Source organism: Mirounga angustirostris, unplaced genomic scaffold, assembly GCF_029215605.1.
Source record: "Mirounga angustirostris isolate CCGP_5_RB_7025 unplaced genomic scaffold, mMirAng1.0.hap1 SCAF_8, whole genome shotgun sequence".
Classification (NCBI taxonomy): Eukaryota; Metazoa; Chordata; class Mammalia; order Carnivora; family Phocidae; genus Mirounga; species Mirounga angustirostris.
The window spans coordinates 125,802,457-125,824,194 of record NW_026991716.1 but is presented as its reverse complement, the minus strand read 5'-3'; the positions used below and the strand labels follow the sequence as shown (position 1 = coordinate 125,824,194).

General features: G+C 39.2%; 1 protein-coding gene across 4 annotated transcripts in view; it reads left to right on the top strand.

Moving 5' to 3' along the window:
• Positions 1 to 3,095: 3,095 nt before the first annotated feature.
• The window catches only part of EPM2A (EPM2A glucan phosphatase, laforin), a 94,456-nt gene continuing 75,813 nt past the window's right edge, over positions 3,096 to 21,738 (top strand). Inside the window, exon 1 of one of the 4 annotated variants that reach the window (XM_064598190.1) lies at positions 3,096 to 3,464. In XM_064598190.1, coding sequence (XP_064454260.1) covers positions 3,164 to 3,464 — 301 coding nt within the window. In that variant the 5' untranslated portion in view covers positions 3,096 to 3,163. The remainder of the gene's footprint in view (positions 3,465 to 21,738) is intronic. The other 3 variants (XM_064598187.1, XM_064598189.1, XM_064598188.1) reach the window with 3 other exon arrangements.

Sequence of the window (21,738 nt, the reverse complement as noted above, 5' to 3'; positions counted from 1 at the left end):
TCTTTCTTTCTTTCTTTCTTTCTTTCTTCCTTCCTTCCTTTCTTTCTTTCTTTTTCTTCTTTCTTTCTTTCTTTCTTTTCTTTCTTTTTCTTCTTTCTTGCTTTCGTCTTCACCTTGACTTTTCTTTTTTTCTTTATTTTTCTTTCTCTTTCTTCTTTCTTTCTTTCTCTTTCCTTCTTTCTTTCTTTCTTTCTTTCTTGCTTTCGTCTTCACCTTGACTTTTCTTTTTTTCTTTCTTTCTTTCTCTTTCTCTCTTTCTTTCTTTCTTTCTCTTTCCTTCCTTCCCTCTTTCTTTCTTTCTTCCTTTCTTTCTTTCTTTTCAAGATTTTATTTATTTATTTGAGAGAGAGAGCGCACAGGAGCAGGGTTGGGGGGGCAGAGGGAGAGGAAGAAGCAGACTCCCTGCTGAGCAGGGAACAAGACACGGGGCTCAATCCCAGGACCCTGAGATCATGACCTGAACCAAAGGCAGACGTTTAACCAACTGAGCCACCCAGGCATGCCTTCACCTTGACTTTCCAAATCTGTATTTCCATTGTCAACAAGATTAGTTTAGATTCATCTGTTTCATCATTCCTAAGGATGAAATTGGTTGTAGGAAATAATTATAGGAAGTTAATTTTTCATTAAGAGCTAGTGGAGAATAACACATTTAAATATGCTGGGATTTAAAGGCAGTTTGTAAATGATTTTCCTAGAAATCAAATTATACATATAATGTATGTAATATATATCTTTAACTGTAAGCTGAACGGATGACTTTTAGCACTGGCCCTGTCCCTTCCTAGCTGTGAGCTGCTTACTGAAACTTTCTGTACCTTTTCCTCACATATAAAAATGGAGATACGATATTAGTTACTTCATAGGATTGGTGAGAGAATTAAATGAGATAATATGAGTTTGAAAACCACATGCTTAGTTCATAATAAGGGCTCAATGGCTATTATAAATTTTATGGTTAATAAGTTCAAATGATTGATGAAGTATGATTGAGGCTTTGGAATATGTCCTTTTGGTCTTGTTCTTTCCAATTGCATTTTACTTAGTGCATAATGTAGCCATCATATTTGTACTATATTTCAATCTATGCCATAAAATATTACATATTTTGTTTGGGGATTAAAGCAGTACTTCCAACTGTTAAAATTACTCAACTTCTTTTTTTTTTTTTAAGATTTTTATTTATTTGAGAAAGAGAGAACGAGAGAGAGAGCGAGAGCATATGGGGGGGAGAGTCAGAGAGAGAAGCAGACTCCCTGCTGAGCAGGGAGCCCAATGTGGGACTCAATTCTGGGACTCCAGGATCATGACCTGAGCCGAAGGCAGTCGCTCAACCAACTGAGCCACCCAGGCGCCCAAGATTAGTCAACTTCTTTATGATGAGAGAAAATGAAAGGAAATAATGCCTCTTGAACAAATATATTGTCCTCTTTCTTTCTTCTTTCTTTCCCCTCCCTCCCTCCCTCCCTCCCTCCCTCCCTCCCTCCCTCCCTTCCTTCCTTCCTTCCTTCCTTTCCTCCCTCTCCCCCTCCTTCTTCTCCTTGTTTTATCTAGGGAATGGACAGTACTCACTTTGAAAGAGCTGGTGGGAATAATGCCATTTGGAAAGTTTACACACAGGCTGCGTAGCACAACACAAGATAGTCCTGAACTGTCAGCTCCTAGGGTCCTTGCATGGCCAAATGACTCTTAATTTCCTAAAATTAGTCTAAGAGTATTTTGTTAACAGCAATTTGAATAAACTGACTCACATGCCACCGTGATTTAATGTCTGCTTTGCTGCTGAATCAGCCATGTTTGGCCAGCCTTGCTGTCTTAACATTTTTCTTTGTGTTTATCCTTAAGCCTAGCAACCAACCAAACACCGAACGGAATATCAGTATTTAAGAGGAAAGCATATTACTTTACTAACTGTTCCACTGAGAGACTGAGTTTGTAGGGTTTACATTTTTGTACTTCTTTTTGTTTTACTTATGATATTCTTAATGCATGAAATTTTGGCTCCCTCCTCCCCATTTTTCACAAGCTTTCAAATACTGGTAAAAACGTGAACTAGAGATATTTTATGTGTCTCTGGTTCGCATAAAAGATTGTTGTGTTAAGTGGTGAATATACAAATATAAGAACAGGAGAACAATTTTATTAAAGAATAAAAAAATAACAAATATGTAAACAGGAGGGATGGTGGTTACCTTACAGCTGTGACAAAAATTAAAGCCTTCTCCCCAACCATGTAAATAGGGTTTTTTTTTTTTTGACCAAACGGCTATAAATCTGTATTTCTCGACACAAAAGCGTTTTGTTTACTGAAGGCAAATTTTAAACAACAGGTTTTATTTTTATGCCACCAAAAAAATTGTCACACCTTTGTAATCATAGAATTATGGTCTTTGTTTTACCTCGAAAAGGACTTGAAAGTATTTACTCCAAACCCGCTTTACATATACTAAAAATAACATTTTTTGAAAAAATGTAAGCGATCCTGTTATTTCAGGCATCGAATTGGACTAGACAAGGGAAAAGTAACCAGCGTTTTTTGCATCAGCTCTGGGTTCTGAATGGCGTCTCTTCCACCAGTCAGAGAAACCTTTAGAGTTAGCAGGGTCTTTCAAGCTGGTTATTCTGTACCCTCACTTCACAGATAAAGAACCGGAGGCCTAGAGTAAGGGGCCTGTTTAAGGGCCGGGGCTCTTGCAGATGCCGCGGCCACGATCTTCCCCCAACTTCACGATTCCGCAGGCTGCGGTCTACCTGTCACGCCTTGTTCGTTCACGACCCACAGAAACATAATTTCGAGTCTTAGGGAAAGCTGACGGGAAACTCGCGGGGCTCCCTTCTCTCCCCTCCGCCGCGTCCCCAGCCTCCCCGCGGAGCCGCGCTGCGGAAGAGGCGGCCGGCGCGAGCAAGCGGCCTTCTCCACGAGAGGACACCTCGCCCGCGACCGCCGCCCGGCGCCACAGGCCCCCGGCGGGGCCAGTCCCGGCTCCGGGGCCGCGTGATGCAGCCCCAAAGGGGTGCGGCCTCGCACGTGTCCCCGCCGGCGCCCCGCCCTCCGGCGACCAGGCCTCCCGCGCCGCCGCCCAATCGCCGCGGCCGCCTCGCGCTCGGGCCACGTCCGCCGGCCGCGGGGGCACCGGCGCCCGGAGCTGCGCCGCCCGCCGCCATGCGGTTCCGGTTCGGGGTGGTGGTGCCGCCCGCGGTGGCCGGGGCCGCGCCGGAGCTGCTGGTCGTGGGGTCGCGGCCCGAGCTGGGGCGCTGGGAGCCGCGCGGGGCCGTGCGCCTGAGGCCGGCGGGCACCGCGGCGGGCGCGGGGGCGCTGGCGCTGCAGGAGCCGGGCCTGTGGCTCGGGGAGGTGGAGCTGGCGCCCGAGGAGGCGCTGCAGGACGGGGCGGAGCCGGGCCGCGTGGACCCGTTCTGGTACAAGTTCCTGAAGCGGGAGCCGGGCGGAGAGCTCTCCTGGGAAGGTACTGGGCGCTGGCGTCCGCCCCGAGCGCGCACCGGGGGCTCCGGCCTCGGCCTGCGGCGGCCCGCCCGTGCCCGCTCCCCGGGCGCTTTGCCCGCTCCCCCGGCTTCGAAAGCCGCCCCGAGCTCCCCGGGCGCTCCGGGCTGACCCTGGGCTGCGGGCCGGACTGCCGCCGCCCGCCGCGCCTCGGGCTCGGGAGGCGTCCCTGGATTCGTGCTGGGTCCCGGCGCGCCTGCCCGCGCCTTCGCTTTGTGACCCTCCGCCTCTTTCCCACACGCCGGGTTCCCGGGGCGTTTCCTGGCGTGCTGGCTTCGGGGCCCACGTCCTAAGTCTCCCCAGGCCCCCTGCCCCGGGTCCCCCCCGCGCCGGTCGGCGGCCGCCTGGCACGCCCCGCGGCTCGCGGGTTCACGCCTGAGCTCTGCCTTAGTGGTTTCTGGGTCCGCATTTCCACCCCCAGCTCGTTCACTAAGGAACGACCCAACCGGTGAAGCCAGCCTGTTCTCTAATCCACGTGCCACCTAGTGTGTGGTGTTTCTTTTCCTCCTTAGATTTGAGAGTGAACCGGTGCAAAGACCTTGAGTGTTTCTCTTTTTGGATTTTTGAATGTATTGAGATATACTCTTATTTCCTAAGATTTTTATAAAAATAATATGTGCTAGTTGTAAAAAAAAAACAAATCAAATTTCAAGGTAAAAAGTTGTTTCCTCCATACACCTTAAGCCCACTGCCTTCTGCCCAATATATGTATGTCTGTCTCTACCTATCATGTATGTATGTATCTCACACACAGATTTGTAATATATTATTCTGTATCTTGCCGTTTCTCGCTTAACGATATGTTGCGGGTTCTTTTTAGTGTCACTCCATATAGATGTATTTTATTTTATTTTAAAGATTTTTTTATTTATTTGAGAGAGAATGAGATAGAGCATGAGAGGGGGGAGGGTCAGAGGGTCAGCAGGGAGCCCGACGCGGGACTCGATCCCGGGACTCCAGGATCATGACCTGGGCCGAAGGCAGTCGCTTAACTAACTGAGCCACCCAGGTGCCCTAGATGTATTTTATTTTTTAAAAGGCAACAAATTATTCTGTGTCTAACTAGTGCGCATTTAGGTTGTTTTCGTTTTCCTCTGTTATAGACTGTAGTAAGTAGCTTGACTGAAAGTCCCTGTATGGAGTTATCTTTGAGTATTTGGGAGTGTTGCTGTAGGGTAGATTCTGAGAAGTGAAATTGTTAGGTCAGAGTGTGACCGTATTTTACATTTCAATAAGGACTGCCAAATTACACTCTGAAAAGGTTATACCAATGTAGACGCCCCCAGCGATGTGTGAATTTAGACAGCTCTTTCTTAAATGTGGTGTACAAAGCAGAGGATTGGAATATATGTAATTCAATTGTTGTCTAAAGCTGATGAACGTCTCTTTAGAAGTATGTGCTATGGTGAGCGCTGTGAATTGTGTAAGACTGTTGAATCGCAGACCTCTACCTCTGAAACAAATAATACATTATATGTTAAAAAAAAAAAAAAAGAAGAAGAAGAAGATAGTAGAAAGGGAAAAATGAAGGGGGGGAAAGGAGGGGGAGATGAACCATGAGAGACTATGGACTTTGAGAAACAAACTGAGGGTTCTAGAGGGGAGGGGGGTGGAGGGATGGGTTAGCCTGGTGATGGGTATTAAAGAGGGCATGTACTGAATGGAGCACTGGGTGTTATACACAAACAATTAATCATGGAACACTACATCTAAAACTAATGATGCAATGTATGGGGATAATATAAGAATAAAAAAAAACTAATGATGTATGGTGGTTAACATAACATAATAAAATTAAAAAAAATAAAATGAAAGTAAGTAAAAAAAAAAAGTTTATATGACAAAATGAGCCATTTAGTCCATAACAATGTGGAAACAAAGAATCAGTAAAGAACATGAGTATTCTGTAATACGTTCATATATTATCCTTGTCCCACTGGGTTTTATGGACAGGTGGCATTTATTGTCATCTTGTATTACCATGCCTGAATGGAAAGATATCCTCACCAGTTTATGCCCTTCTTTACAGGATACGACTTTTATTAATAATATTATATAACATTTTTTCACAATAAAATATCTAATAATTTTAATAAAAATTAAGGACTTCCCCCTCTCTAGTCCCCCTCCTTTTCTATTTTTAGCTTTTCTGATATTCCTCCCAAAGTTCTAAATAATTTGCTTATATTGCTATTTCTTAATGTATCAAGTTTAACTTTTCTTAGATTTTCTGAGTTACTATGTAAGTTATATATAACATTCTAAAATTAAAATTAGACAATATCTACTGACAGCAGCTGTGTATCCATAAATTTAACCATCATACTTGCTGTGAAATATGAGGAATTTAAGTTCATTATCTCTCTCCTCCCTGCTGATTTTTATATTATTACTTTATATAAAAATTGTATATGTATATAATTGTTGACTTTGCTATTATGTAGAAAGTTCTGTGTTACAATAAAACTGTTATGTAGGAAGTTACTCCTGTATAAGATAAGAAAAATAGCTGACACACATTCTTCTCCTTCTCCTTACTTTGGCTAATTATTTTCTCTACATCGGTAAGTTTTATATAATTTATATTTTGTTTTATAATTGTTACTGTTCCTTCTTGTTTTAGATTGATAGGTTGGTTCTAAGAATGGTAAATTAACAGGGGCGCCTGGGTGGCTCAGTTGGTTAAGCGACTGCCTTCGGCCCAGGTCATGATCCTGGACTCCCAGGATCGAGTCCCGCATCGCGCTCCCTGCTGAGCAGGGAGTCTGCTTCTCCCTCTGACCCTTCCCCCTCTCCTGCTCTATCTCATTCTCTCTCTCAAATAAATAAATAAAATCTTAAAAAAAAAAAATGGTAAATTAACAAAGAGTATTATGAGAAGAGTCATAGTCAGTATTTAAGAGTAAGGATTCTGGAGCCAGAATGCCTGGGTTCACCAACCCATGTATGACCTTGGGCAAGTTACTTAACCTTACTGTGCTATTGTTGAAAGAACTAAGCTGGCTAATAAATCTAAAAGAATTAGAATAGGGCTTCTATTAAGTGTTAAATAAGTGTTAGTGATCGTTATCTTTACTGTTACAATTAGGAAATAATTATTGCAGAACCAAGTAGTGCAATTCGACTCATAAAAAAGGAAATGTAATTCTGTGACGTGGAACAGAAGGAAGGAATTCTCTTACACTATAAATCATGATCAGATTTTACTTAAGATGATACCAGGGTTTGTTTTACTTTGTATTTGGGTGGTGATGTTCTTCTACAACTTGTTTAAAAATTTCTAGTTAATTATTTTTTTTTTACCAGAAGCAAGCAGCACAGTGATCATCAAAATTTCCTAGCTTGCTTGCAGTATTGGATGAATGCAAATTTCTCATTTTTTGAAAATTTTTTTGCCTTGAAAAATTGGGATTCTTGTTCTAATTTTCACTGATGTGCTTTCAGAGCACAGCTATCTGGGACTTTTTTTTTTTTTTTTAATTGAACTGTGTTAGTTACATTGTTTTGGATTGAACTCTTGTGTTAGTTACATTGTTTGGATTATGTCTTCCTTTTTCTTAAATATCTTAGTCATTTGGTTGAAGTGCATCCTAAAATAATTTTGAAGAAACAGTAAATGGGAGATAAAATATCCGAATTCTTAGTTCCTTGAAAATGTCTTTATTTTGCCCTCACACTTGACTGCTCCTTTGGTATTCTAGTCTCAAATTAATTTTCCATTTGAAAGCTTTGCCTCAGTACCTTGTAGTACCCATTGTAATGGATAATTGTGTTGTCAAACTAAGCCCATTCCTCGATAGGCAATCTGTTTTTTTCTTCCCTCTTTGGAAGCTTTACCACCTTTCCTTAAATTATTTTACCAGGATGTATCTGAGTCTCTTTTGTTTATGTCACTTGACAGTGAGTTGGCTCTTTCAATTTCAGGAATTGTTTCTTTCAACTCAGTGAATTTTTTTATTTCATTTCTTTCCCTGTTTTCTCTGTTCTTTCCTCTGAAATGGCTTTTTAGCCATGTAAAGTCTAGGTTCTTCTTTTTTTTTTTTTTGTGGGCATCTAATTGTTCCAGCACCATTTGTTGAAAATTCTTTCCTTCCTTTTTTGATGTGCCTTTATTAAAATTCAGTTGCCTGTATTTGCACTGATCTATGGGCCCATTCTTTTACCCATGTCACACCGTGTTGATTACTGTAGCTTTATGCGAATCTTGAAATATTAGTAGTATGAGTCCTCCATCTTTGATTTCTTCAGTATCGTGTTGGCTCTTTTTGGTGTTTTGCCTTTTCATTTACATTTTAGAATCAATTTGTTGATATTACAAAATAGCTTGCTATGATTTGATTGGGATTGCTTTGAATCCATATATCAAGTTCAGAAAAATTGACATCTTCATCATATCGAGTCTTTCAATCTCTGAATGTAGAATACATCTCCATTTAATTAGGTCTTCTTTGATTTCTTTCATTAGTGTTTTGTAGTTCTCCACATACAGATCCTGTACGTGTTTTGTTAAATTTATACATTTTGGGTGTGTGTGTGCTATTTTAAATGGCATATTTAAAAACTTTTTTTAGTTATAGATTTCAATTGTTCATTGCTGATACATAGGAAAGAAATTGACTTTCATATCTATTGATTTTTGTTTGGATGCTGGATATTGTAGTTTTTCATTATTTTAGAGTTTGGAATTTTTTTTCCTGGCAGTTAAGTTATTTGTGGATTAGTTTGTTATTTTTGAAGTTTATCTTGAAGGTTTATAAGGGCAGGTCTATAGTAGCTTTTACTGTAGGGCTAATTTAGCCCTACTACTAAGCAATGACCCTTCTATGTTCTCTTTTGAATGCCCCATGTATTAAATAAGATCTCCTCACTCTGATAGAAATGCAAATGTTTCCCAGTTCTCTGTGAACTCTGCCAGTTCTTTGGAATACAATATTCAGAAATTTATTCTGTTTGTTTTTTGTATGGCTTGCCATTTGTTCTTTGTATGGCTCTATCAGATTTCATCTTATGCATCCACAGATTGGCATGAAGCCAAAGAATCTAAGAGAACTTTATGCAGATTTATGGAACTTTCTCTTCAAGGCTTTCTCATTTCTGGAATTTGGTCCTACAAATTCCAATCACCCTGTTCTCCCCAAACTTGGATTTCTATTTCCTTAATCACTGAGACCATTGAGTTCTGTTGAATCCCCTTCCTGTGTCATGGTTCAGAAATTCTCTAGGGGCAGAAATCCATGGCATTCATATTGTTCACCTTGTTTCTTTTTCTTCTCTCAGAGATTAAAGTCCTGTGCTGCCTTTTGTTCGACATTTAAAAACAATTGTTTCATACATTGTGCCATTTTTTTAGTTGTTACTTTTATAAGCAGGAGAAGAAATCTTGGACTGATTTTTGAAAGTTTGCAGGTAGGTACTTTTCCAGCATATTTTTAAAATTTTGCAAAAGAATTCCTGATTTTGTTTATTTCTAATATAATTATGTATATGTGTGTATATATATGTACATGTATTCATACACAGAGACACATACATACACAGTCTAAAATCTATATCTTTCTTGTTAGAATTAGATTGTTTTCCTTGGGAGTATCTTCTAAAGGAATGATTAATAACTACACTAGGGTTGTTAGGAGGACTAGTTTATAAAGTGCCTAGAACAAAGTAGTAGCTATGACTTTAAGATAGCCAACAATTTATAGCAGCTGAATTTCCTCAGTCTTTCCATTTTCAAGATGAAATTTATTGATCTTAAAGGTAGTTTATGTTTATAGAAGCAACAGCAGTTATATATAATATTGGACTAATCCATACACTGACCCCAAACTATACCAGCATTGCCAGGATATTCTAGATTATGCTGCAACCTCCCAATAATTATTTGCCTTACCCATTTCTACTTGTGCTTTCTATTCCAGCTGTGCTATACCTTGGTGAAGACTGGGTTTGAGTGGAGGATAGATGGACATGTACTGCATAAGGGATGTCATTCATATTCCAGCTGAATTTGGTGGATAGAGTGCACTCAACTTTTTTTCTTCATCTAATTGCACAATTCTTTTATATCTTTAATTTTTTAAATTTAAATTCAATTTAATTAACATATACTGCATTATTAGTTTCAGAGTTAGAATTTAATGATTCATCAGTTGTATACAACTCCCAGTGCTTACACTTCAAGTGCCCTCCTTAATGCTCATCACCCAATCACGCCATCCCCCCACCCACCTCCCCTCCTGCAACCCTCAGTTTGTTTCTTATAGTTCAGAGTCTCTAATGGTTCAGTGCACTCAATTTTAATTGGATAAACTTTGACTAGAAGAATAATCTCCTAAATATAATCTTAGTCCTTTGTTTCATCTATTATGAGGTGAGAGTCTTTTTAAGAACATAGCTATGCTTACTACACTCAAAGGAACCATCAAAGCCATCATTAAAAAGGCAATACAGAGGGACCTGGTAGAGAGTTACATGAGAATAACTTAATGAGATATGAATGGCAAGTATAAAGGAAACTTTGAAGAGTGACATATGACATGGTCAAGAAAGAAAGATTTATTTTAGTAATAGTTTATTACTGTTGAATGAAAAATTCTAACTAAAAATTACGATAAGTGAAATTTAACTGTTTCTTGGTCAGCTGAAATTATTGTATGATGATTTCATTTTAGGATGGAGAAAGTGGGGCCCAGAGAGGTTTAGCAAATATCCTAAGCCCACACTCTGCTAGCTTGTGGGAAACACTGGCTGTGGGAAACTCTTTCTTTAGGCAGGTGTCCTGATTTGGCACTAGGCAGGGCATGGAAATTCGGTGAGTGAATTTTAATATTCCATACACAGACTCTAACTCTAGGACTTCATAGATGAGAAGGAGTTCCTGCGGGCTGCATAAGATCTGGGATAGCTCTGGATTATCAGTGAGAAGGGAATTGACAGAGAATGAGAAAAAATGGAGAGGTGAATTGAGACTCTATTTACTCCAAAGGCTCCCTTCTCTTGATAGCCTCTCATCCCTCCTCCCCACTCCTTTCTCTTCAGAGCATTCACTGAATGTGTTCTATCAGCCAGAATGACCTGAAGTTTTAACAACATCAAGAAGGATATTCAAACCAAAACGAAAAGCATTCTTTTCCACTCTTGGATCAAAACCAGTTGTTATCAGACAGAGGAGAATAATCCAGGAACAGATATTACTGCAGTTTCTTATCCTGTCTCCCCCCGTACCTGATCCTCCATCATTTGCCAGAGAGTTAATGGGAGCTGAAATGAAAATGCTTGCTGCTTTTAGGTGATTTGTTCATGTCCTCTAGAAGCAGAATGAGGTTCTAATTTTAGGAAAAGTTAAAGAAAATATTGTTGCATGCTCACACAGTGGGGAAGGAGAAAGTTATGAACATTTTTTTTTCAAAAGGTGGTAAAGCAACTACGATCTTAACAATGCTCTTTGGTGCTCCTGTGGAGACAGACTAATCAGTTGGATAAAGCGTTAGTTTAAACAAGTATAACGCATTTTATGGTGTTTAATTTGGGGAGATAAAATGCATATAGTGGAGATTTTATACTTCATTAAGTGTGTTTCTTTGTGTAAAGATAATGCTCATGTATTTGGGATGTGAGTGTGAATGAGGGAGAGATTTACAAATTGGATTTGTAGAAAGCCAGAGAATGGATGGATAGCTTAATGAGATGAGAAAAGTCTGAGGACATTTCACCTTTCTGTGAACAAGATGGGCTGAGCTGGCAGGTCAGGTCCGACTCACTGGGCTCCCACTAGGCGTGAGCGATGGCTCTGTGTCTCTGGGTCGGCACCGGCGCTGGGGCTTCTGAGCAGGAAAGCTCATTAAAGTGTTTTATTATTCCAAGATCATTGTCAACTTGAATATCATTATCTGGAAAATGTTCTGTTTTCCGCTCCGATGGTGAGATCCTGGGCTGTGTCCAGCTAGCTCAGGTCTGTAATACAGCCAGTATACACTGAGTGAGAAGCTTGACATTTTCAGTTCTATGACCTTCATGTTTTTAAATGTTAAATCATAATGTCACATTAACATAACACAGAGCTTGATCCTGAATTTTCGTTAATTAAACCATAGAGAATTAGCGGAATGGTTACTATGAAATCATTTTCTTTTCAGTTTAGTTGTAAAAGGCTCTATATTATGTCTATGAGCAAAGAAAAATTTTATCAACATTTCACCTATGATTGCCAAAATTTCTGGACATTATAGTTATAGATTTTATGAACTGTTAGTGCCTTTGGAAAAAGTTAATATGACATTTAAATTCATGTCTTTTGTCATAAATTACCAGTTTATCACTTTCTTCATTGAAATCATTAAAAATCTGTATGTTTGATGAGCATAACAACCATTACCCAGAACAATTCTAGAGCTGGAGAAATTTTGAACTCCCATACACATGAGACTGTATTTGAGGGTTACACTGTTAATTTCCATGATCTTAGATTCGGAACTATTCTAAATATCATCTGTTGCATTCTGAGGTTGTGCAGATTCTGAATGTTGAATACAAGAAGACATTGGTTTAAAGTGTTGCTTTAACACTTACTAGTTCAGAATAATGAGGAAGCACTGAGCTAATACATGTGAACATTCTTTGTAAATGGAAGTAATAATTATTTTGTGCTAAAAATATTGACAAGATTTTGTCATTGGCTTATTTATGTTTATCTTTTTTTTTTTTTTGGTGATACTTCACATTTACTTGCAATGAAGGAGTATCCCATAAAAATTTTATTAGAAAAGCACTTTACCCCTGAGCTGTGTATACATTTTTGCAAAGGCTTCAGTCTTCACTTACTTAATCTGTTTAGAAATTTGAATCTGCAATTTTCACTTGATGATGTCTTTTGATTGTGGTTTAAGAGGTTTTATTATTTTTCAGAGAGATGTGCTTAGAATTCATTAGTGAATCAATCTAATTAGGTGTGAGGAATGTAGAGAGATATAGCCCAAATCAAACTTTAAAAAAGGGAACTCTTTTAGGTACTCTGCTATTATAAAGGTGAAAAAAATGCCGTGAAAATAAAAAAAATATTAATTTCATTAAACCTCACATTTTAGTATTGTTTAAAACCTTATTTTGGTATTAGCCATTGAGAAAGGATGTCTATAACTTTCCTTTCCTCAGGAAAAAACCCTAACAAATCAGAATAGGTATTTGATTCATTTATTCAACTCATTTTACACACAATTTTGAGGCTCAGTTACCCACCTGGCATTGTGGTAAGTGCTGGGAAACAACGATGAAAAATTCACAGCTCTTGAGTTTAAGAGGTTTACATTCTAGCTGAGAAAAAAAGGCTTATCATCAAGGAAGGACTGTAACAGAAATCTGAAAATCTATATGCAGTGTAGTGGAGGAAGTTCATCCCCATAATCAGGAATGGGAGAGAGATTGCGGAAGTCTTTATGGAGGCAATAGAATTTTAAGCTTGGTATTTAAAGAAAAACAGGATCTTCCCTCATTATTTTTTCTGTAATTATGAAAATAAAAGCAACACAATTATTCTTAAAGATCTGTCTGATGTGACTCCAAGAGGAAGTTGGTGCTCTGACATGATCTTCTATGAGTGAGAATCCTGGTTTTATTAAAGTGACAAGGGAAAAGCCAGAGTCTGGGGGTTCAAAGGCATTAAGTGTTTAAGCCTTTTGTGGTAGGACTCCCTTGGACTCTTGTGATGTGTGGCTGAGCTGTAGGGTTTTTGGTGAAGGAATGCTGAGGGAGGGTGCTGGGGGGCAGCTGGTGAGGAAGGTGGGAATGGGGACAATAGGAGGCAGAGGGGCAGCACTTATGGGGTGGTGAGCAGGGCCTTCTTTCTTGAGGCCTAGAGGACTGAGGCAGGGTCAGCCTCTCTCACTGCTTTGTTCACTTGGATCACTGCTGTTCGCATCTTTTCTTTTTCTTCAAATGTAGCTCAGGTAACTCTAGCGAATTTTCTAGATACACCAGTGATTCCCTAACCTGGTGAACTTTTTAAACATACAGATTCTTGGGTCAATCACAGACTTACAGAATCTCGAAAAATGGAGCCTGGAAATTCCATATTTTTAAAAAGTTTTATTGAGATATAATTCACATATCATAAAATTCACCCCTTTAAGCGTAAAACTGAGAGGTTTTTAGTATATTCACAAAGTCAACATGAATTATCCAACATTTTCACCACTCCAAAAGAAAATGTTGTACTCATTAATAATCAATCTCCATTTCTCCCTCCCCCATCCTCTGGCAAATGTAGTAATGGACTTTCAGTCTATGAATTTGTCTATTCTGAATATTTCATATAGATGGAACCATACAACATGTGGCTCCTTGTAACTGACTATATGTGCTTCATTCATACTTTTATTGCTGAGTAATAATCCATTGTATGGATATACCACATTCCATTTATTCACTCATCAGTTGATGGACATATGGGTTGTTTTCACTTTTTGAATAATACTGCTATGAACGTTTGCATAGTCATGTTTTCACTTCTTTTTATTTGTTTGTTTATTTTCACTTCTTTTGGGTATATATCCAGAAGTGGAATTGCTGAGTCATGGTAACTCCGTGGTTTACAATTTGAAGAGCTGTCAAACTGTTTTCCAAAGTGACTGTATCATTTTATGTTCCCACCAACATTGCATGAGAGTTTCAGTTTCTCCATATCCTTCATAGCACTTGTTATTGCCTGTATTTTTAATTTTAACCATCCCAGGGTGGGTGAAGTATCTCATTATGGTTTTGAATCGCATTTCTCTAATAACTGATAGATAGTGTTGAACATCTTTTCATGTTCTTATTGGCCACATGTCAACCAGAGGATACTCATTTGTGAGTGTATCTTCTTGGAAAAATATCTGTTTATATCACTGTCCATCTTTAATTGGGTTATTTGCCTTTCAATTGTTGCGTTGTAAGAGTCCATGTTTTTTAAAAATCTACCTCTGGTGGCTATACAGATAATACTTGGATGGACAATAGGAAACTAGGGTTGGCAACTGACATACCTAACTTGGGCTGAACATTGAAGCCTTTACCTTGAGATGCATGAATTAGTTTTGTATAGTACTTTATTTTGTTGTTTAGTAAACAAGTAAGGCAATATGATTTAATGGAATTATCTGTTAGGTACATTTATCTTCCTTGGCCAGCTGTTACCAAGTTCATCTTTCTGTGCACTACCATTAAGTGTAAGTGCTTTGTGAGCCTCTTTCCTCAGATCACCTCTTATCTTAAGCTACATTCTTCCTTTGAAGGATTATCTTCAATCTTGTGATGATATAGCCCTAGCTCTCATCTCTTTTCTGGACTAATATATTCTATTGTCTATAAGACTTTCTCATTTGGATGTCCTGTAAGTACTATAAACTCAATATATCAAAACCTCAACTACTGATCAACCTTCACAAAGCTTTTTTTTTCAGTGTTCCTGATTTAAAGACACTAGCTCAGTCACTTAAGTATGTGGAAGCATAACTTCTTAGGCTGAGCTGATTGCATGATGAACCCCTGAGGTATGCCAAGCATTTCCTAGTCCACATCCTTAAGAGATTTTGATTTAATAGTTCTGGGAATTGGGCCAGGGAATAAGAATTTTACAGTTTCCCCAGGTGCTTTTGATAACCAGCTGGTTTGGGAGGTCACTGTAAGAGATTCTGTAAATTGAAATATCTCAGTACCCCCCCCCCCCCCCCCCCCCGCCAGCTACCTTTTTATTTTCATCCTGCTGCCTCAGTTATGGTTTGGTTCCTTGGTATTTCAGTGGCCTTTTACATGATCTAACTACTTTGTGTCCTTTCTCTATTCAATCTTTCCTCCACCCTGCTACCAGAATTATCTTTCTAAAATACAGATTGGATGATGTCACATGTGCAATTAAAAATTATTTGATGAGTTCTTGTTTCCTATAAAATAAATCTAAACTTCTTACTGTGCCATTTGAGGCTCCTCACTATTACCTACTTCTGTCTGCACTTCTTCCACTTCCTGAAAACTGTCTAAGTTTCAGCCACCCAGACTCTTATTTTCTCCCACCATTTCATGCAACTCTTTGATAGTGCTCCGCCCTTTCCTTCAGTTTCTGTCACAACGTGGCAGTCTTAGGTCTGCAGTGAACCATGCTACATTGTTCCATTGGCTTTGGTGGAATAATGAAAACCAATCAGAGGTAGTTTCTTCAAATAATTTATATTTATTATACAATTTTTAAATACAATAAATGATTATATAATGTAGAGTTACTGGATCTTTCTAAACCAAACCTGATTAATGCACAATACTCACACATGCACATGCACATACCTGTTTCTTTAGATTAGGGATACAGGGGATTAGTATCTTAATCTCCATGGGGTGTCTGTCAGGGTCCATTAGCGGCATTGTAGGAAAGATCCCTTTCTTTTTCTCTGGCAGCTGCCCGAGGCCATCAGTGTTGATTGGATTCAGCATGAAGGCTTTCATTAGAGCCACTGGTCAGAGACTTAAGCTTCCAGCATTAGCAGAGTGGGGAGGAATAGTATTCACTCCCCCAGCTGGAGTATTTCTTACTGAGCTATGAAAATAGCATAGAGTTCAGTGAACTCACATGGTTTGGTCATATATATGATTAGTACATATGCTGCTTCTATTGCCCCCACTCAACTGGTTGTGAATTTTATATCGATTTAAGTTAGGTAACTCTGATATGTTGATCCTAGATATAATTTGTATACGTTTGGCTCTGATGGCCCCACCTAGGTGGCTGTAGTTTTATTTATATGTACATTAAGCAACCCTGACATGTTGCTTCTGATCAGATGTGGTATCCTTCATTGGACACAGGCCACTTTCATGAGTTTTTATTGATAAAATGCTATGTCAGTACTGGGACTTAGAGCATAATTCAAAGTTATAAACATTCTAAGTACTTTCTGTCTACTTGTTTAATACATACTCATGGTATATCTGACATGTCTGATGCCTACACATTCCAAGTCCTCCTAGCCTTCTATGATAACCCTTTCTTTTAACATCCAAGTAAAATTGCTTGAGTTCCCATCTGACATACTGAAAGATGTTACCTCTTTCCTCTATGTTACCCGGAACCACCTTTCCTCAGCAGATTTGGAAAAGTTGGGGTGTGACATACTGCTATTATTTACCAATGTCCACATCCTCTCCCTGTGGGTGGATTATTCTTCTTTGCCCTGTTGAAGAAGAATATCTTTGTCATATGGCTTATTTTGGTCAATAAAATATAAGAGGAAATGATGTATGTCACTTCCTGTTGCTTTGCTGCACTGTTTTCTCTGCCAAGAGATTACTATTGATGTTTCAAAAGGGACTGCTCTGTCTGATGGTCCCAGCATGAAGATGATAAAAATGAGAAGAATGGTCCTTAGCCAGTCTACAGTGAACTCTAGCGTGGGCAAGAAGTAAACCTTTGCTGTTCTCTGCCATCTGATAACTTGGGTGTTTATTATCATAGCATGTCCTATGATCTAAAACAATGCCCAGCATTTGGCAGGTGTTCATTAAAATACTTGATGAATGAATGAACTTGAGCAAGGCACTTTCCAATTGTCTCAGACTGGTATATTCATACCCTCTGTGTTCCCATCTTTAGTGTGGTTCTGGACTAGTGACTTTGTAGCCCAGGATAGAAATGCACCACTGTCTTAAAGCACCATTTTTTTCTAAAAGACATTTGAGGAAAAAACCACATTATTTCAAATTGAAAGAGACATGTCATATAGAATAGAACACAAACCTCACAGGAGTTTTTATTTGTTTATTTTTATTTTTTTAGATTTTATTTATTTGACAGAGAGAGAGAGTGATCACAAGCAGGGTGGGGGGCGCCAGGCAGAGGGAGAGGGAGAAGCAGGCTCCTTGCGGAGCAGGGAGCCTGATGCAGGGCTGGATCCCAGGACCCTGGGATTATGACCTGAGCCAAAGCAGACGCTTAACTGAGCCACCCAGGTGCCCTCTCACAGGAATTTTTAAAAAAAAAAAATACAAGTCTTCAAAGAATTTTCATGACAGTAGGGTTCTGCATCAAGCTATGTTCCCGAGACCCCTTGGAAATGTTTGAGAAGCCTTGATAATCTTTGAGTCTCAGTTTTCTCTGAAATACGGTGTTAATCAAAGGCTCCTTAGGAGGGGCTACCTGGTGTAAGCAGCAGTGAACTGGGAGCCAGCAGCCTTGGGCTCCTGTGTTTGCTTTGCTGCTAAATATGCGCAGGACTCTGTCAAGTCATTTAATTGACTAGAACCTCAGACTCGGGAAAAGATGTACTCACACAATGCTATCTGTACCACTGGATTTTATTTTTGAGGAATGATATATTTGAAAGGACTTTGAGAATTATTAAGCTCTATCATTCCAATTGAAAATGGATAGGAAATTCTTAAAATCTTTCCGAATTTGAGGATTTTATTTATAATTCCACTGGGTGGCAGTATTTCACTTGTACTCTACTATCATTCTATAGTTTGTATGTAATCTCAAAGAAAAGAGTTTAATCACAATCTCATTCTCTCCCAAATTTATCTTCCCACTTTCTCATCCTATGCACTCCCTGTCTCCCAGAACAATTCTGAAAAACAGTTACCATCCGTTTAAAAAAGATTTAATGACATAAATATGAAGATAATCACCCTAAGACAGCAGTTTATCCAGAACTTCTGCTTCATTTGGGAAGAAGTGTTAGATAGCTTAATTTTGCTCAGATGTAGGCAAATTACTTTAATGTAGGTAATTAAAACCAGTTAAAAATCACCTACAAAAATCTTGCTGTTGGCTTTTTGGGTGAACGTTTTAACAATTATTTTTTTCAATAAACTCATGTAGACATTTTTGACTGATAATACCATGGATGCTTATTTTATCCTATGTATCATAAGATCATAAAGCTGTTGTGTTGATTCTTTTGATATCTATGATATGACAGAACACCTTGTCGTGGTTCAGTATCAGTTAATTGAGCCAGATTTTCTTAGAGAATTAAATCTACAAGGTGAGTTTAAGACAAGTACCCATATAAAGCTTGGTAAGTGATTCCTTGCTGACTTCTCTTGAGATTGAGGCTTCAATGTAAGTGGTGGGCTAGATCTACTAGAGTAGTCTTGTCCTGTAGCCTGGAAAAAATAAAAATTCCTTAGCAACGTAATGGAATGCTAGTTTTCACTTATAAGGAGACCATTGATGCAATTTTTAAATGGCTGAAATTACTACATTCTATACAAGAGAAAGTAGCTGCTTTGAAAAAATTAGGCTGTTTATAAAACTTCATGTAGATAGAGAAATCTTCATAAATGGTGATGTTTGAAAGCAAATTTTAATTTTGTGCCAAGTAAGTCTGCTGTTTTCAGGGAGGAAAAAAAAAAGTTAAAATAAAAGAGATGGTTATCTAAATTTGAATTGATAAGTTAATGAAAATTTCATCTCTTTCTCTGATGGCTGTAATTATAAAGCACAATTCCTTTTTTCTAGTATACATCTTAATGATAAGCTATATGTACTGTGTGCATGAGCATTTAAACAATTTTTTTGAGGAAGGTTATCCATAGCCTTGCACTGATTCTCAAAGGGACTTATGACCCACAAAAAGTAAAAAAGAACCCTGATATTTCACCATCATTACATATCTTAAAGTAGCTTTAAATTGCTTTAGAAGTCTTACCTCATCAGACAACAATCCTGATTTATATAAGGGGAAAAAATGGAGGAACAGTGCATCTTGGTTTCAGTAAAGAATTTTAGAAAAATCTCCCAATTTTTTTGGTTTACAGATTAGAAAGTGACAGCTGGCTAATAGATTAGTTAGGTGGATTCATGCAAGTTGAACAACTGAGCCTAATGTGCCCAGACTGATGAACCAGTAGAACATGAGGGTGAGTGCAAGTGGCTTTTTACAAGTCACTTTATTCTAGATCCTTTCCTGTTAAATCTTCTGATCAGTAATTTAGGAAGCATGCTTATCAAATTTCCTGATAAAAGATACCCAGGAGAGATAATGGCTGTTTTGTTTGAGAGAAGCAGTATTCAAAATATGGAGTCCCCAAAGTAGGAATAAACCAAGAAGAAAATAAAAGTCGTCTTAATATTTGCATTAATAAGTTATTGTATTAAAATAGAGAACTAGAGAAGTTTGCCTTGAGAACAATTCAAAGTGAAAAGATTTGGGAGTTTCAGTTGGTTTTAGGGAGAAACCGGCATGGTTTGGGCACAAATTGGTCAGAATTTATAAAGTAGGTGAGTTGCCAGAAAAACCAGGGTTCCAACTTGTCTTTGGAACATGAGCCCACGTGGAGTTACTGTTATTGTAGTCTTGTCTGGAAACATACAGGTCTGAACGAAGCTGTTGTTGAAACAGTTTGAGCTCATTTGGGGATATACCTGTTTTGTAAGTTAGTGTACAGTTTGCAAAAGACAAGAAGGACTGGGAGAGATACAAGAGAGGAGTAATAGTAGTTAAGAGTTCTTATTGAACACCAGCTGTGGTAGGCCCTCTGTTAAATCCTTTAAATGGATTATCTAAGAGACTTCCCTCACAACAACCCTGTGAAGTAGATAGTACTAGGATTTCTTTTTCAGAAATGAGACAGTGGAGGCACAGATTGCTTAAATGAATTTCTCATTACTATTTACAGACAGTAAGTAGTAGAGCTTGGAATGGAGTCCCAGTCTGGATCATGAGCCCATGCATTTAATTGCTCTACTAGACTGCCTTCTAGAAGAGGAGTATTACGGAGCCAACAGGAGAAAGATTTAACAGAGAGCGGTCACTATCTTTAAATGCTGCAGGCAGGTAAAGAAAGATAAAAAATGAATCTGACAGGAGATGACTTCACGTTTTTTCAGTGGAGTGTTGAGGGCAGATGTCAGATTTTAGTGCCCTGAAGAATAAATATCGAAGGAGGATATATCTGGTGAGGACAGGGCGGGTCAGGGGAAAGATGAGTTATAAGAGATGATGGCGGGGCAGCCCACAGGAAAACTGGAAGTGGAGGCGTGGGGGAGGTTTATGGCTAGAAATGGAAGGAGGAGATTTTCTGTACAGTAAAGAGGTTCTACAAACCAAACATACCAGGAACTAGACAAATAATCTGTTGTCTTTTGTGCAATTTTCAAGAGTGTAAAGTACATTAAAATGCTTTTAGTTTTGGGGCGCCTGGGTGGCTCAGTGGGTTAAGCACTTGACTCTTGGTTTCGGCTCTGCTCATGATCTCAGGGTTGTGAGATCAAGCCTGAGTTGGGCTCTGTGCTCAATGGTGAAGTCCCCTTGGGATTCTCACCCTCTTACTCTGCCCCTCCCCATGTGCACGCACACACATGCACACACACACTCTCTCTGTCATAAATAGATACATAAATCTTTTAAAAATTTTAGGGGCGCCTGGGTGGTTCAGTCGTTTAAGTGTCTGCCTTCGGCTCAGGTCATGATCCCAGCGTCCTGGGATTGAGCCCCACATCAGGCTCCCTGCTCAGTGGGGGAGCCTGCTTCTCCCTCTCCCTCTGCCTGCTGCTCCCCCACCCCCACTTGTGTTCTCTGTCTCTCCCTATCAAATAAATAAATAAAATCTTTAAAAAAATGCTTTTAGTTTTACTGTTGATTTCTTTAAAAACACTTTACAATTCACATTTAATGCATTGGATACTTTTGAATGAAATCAGTTTTGAATGAATGAAATGTGGTTTCTCCTGTAAAGTGGTTTGCTGGAGAAAGATGACTTGCTTAGACCCATCACAATCACCATCAGTGGCCTAATTAGCATTTGTTTCCCCCTTACTTTCCTTGTCTAAAAGAATCCTGATTTGTCTTGGTAGCACTGGGGATGGGTCATTATTGTGTTAATATGTGTGGTGCTCTTATTCCGCCCCCTCCACCCCCCAGCAGTTGGTTTAAGGATAGCTGTGTCACCTAGTTCTGGCTAATGAGATGTAAGAAGTCTTTTAGGTGAGGTTCCCAGGAAAGCTTTCACTTTTCTCATGAAGAGGAACAGAGATTCTTTGTCCTTTTTCATGGCTAGGAAGTGAAGTATCCAGACATGATGCCTAGAGGTCACCCTTTGAACATGAGGTGACAAGTTTGACAACAAGGTCAATGTGTGAAGGATGGCAAAGCAGACATTTAGAAAGCACTTAGTATTACATCAGTTCTGGGCGGCCTGGCTTTACACTTCTCCTTGTGTGAGAGATAGACCTGTATTCATTGAAGTCACTGTTGGTCAGATTTTGTGTGGCTTGC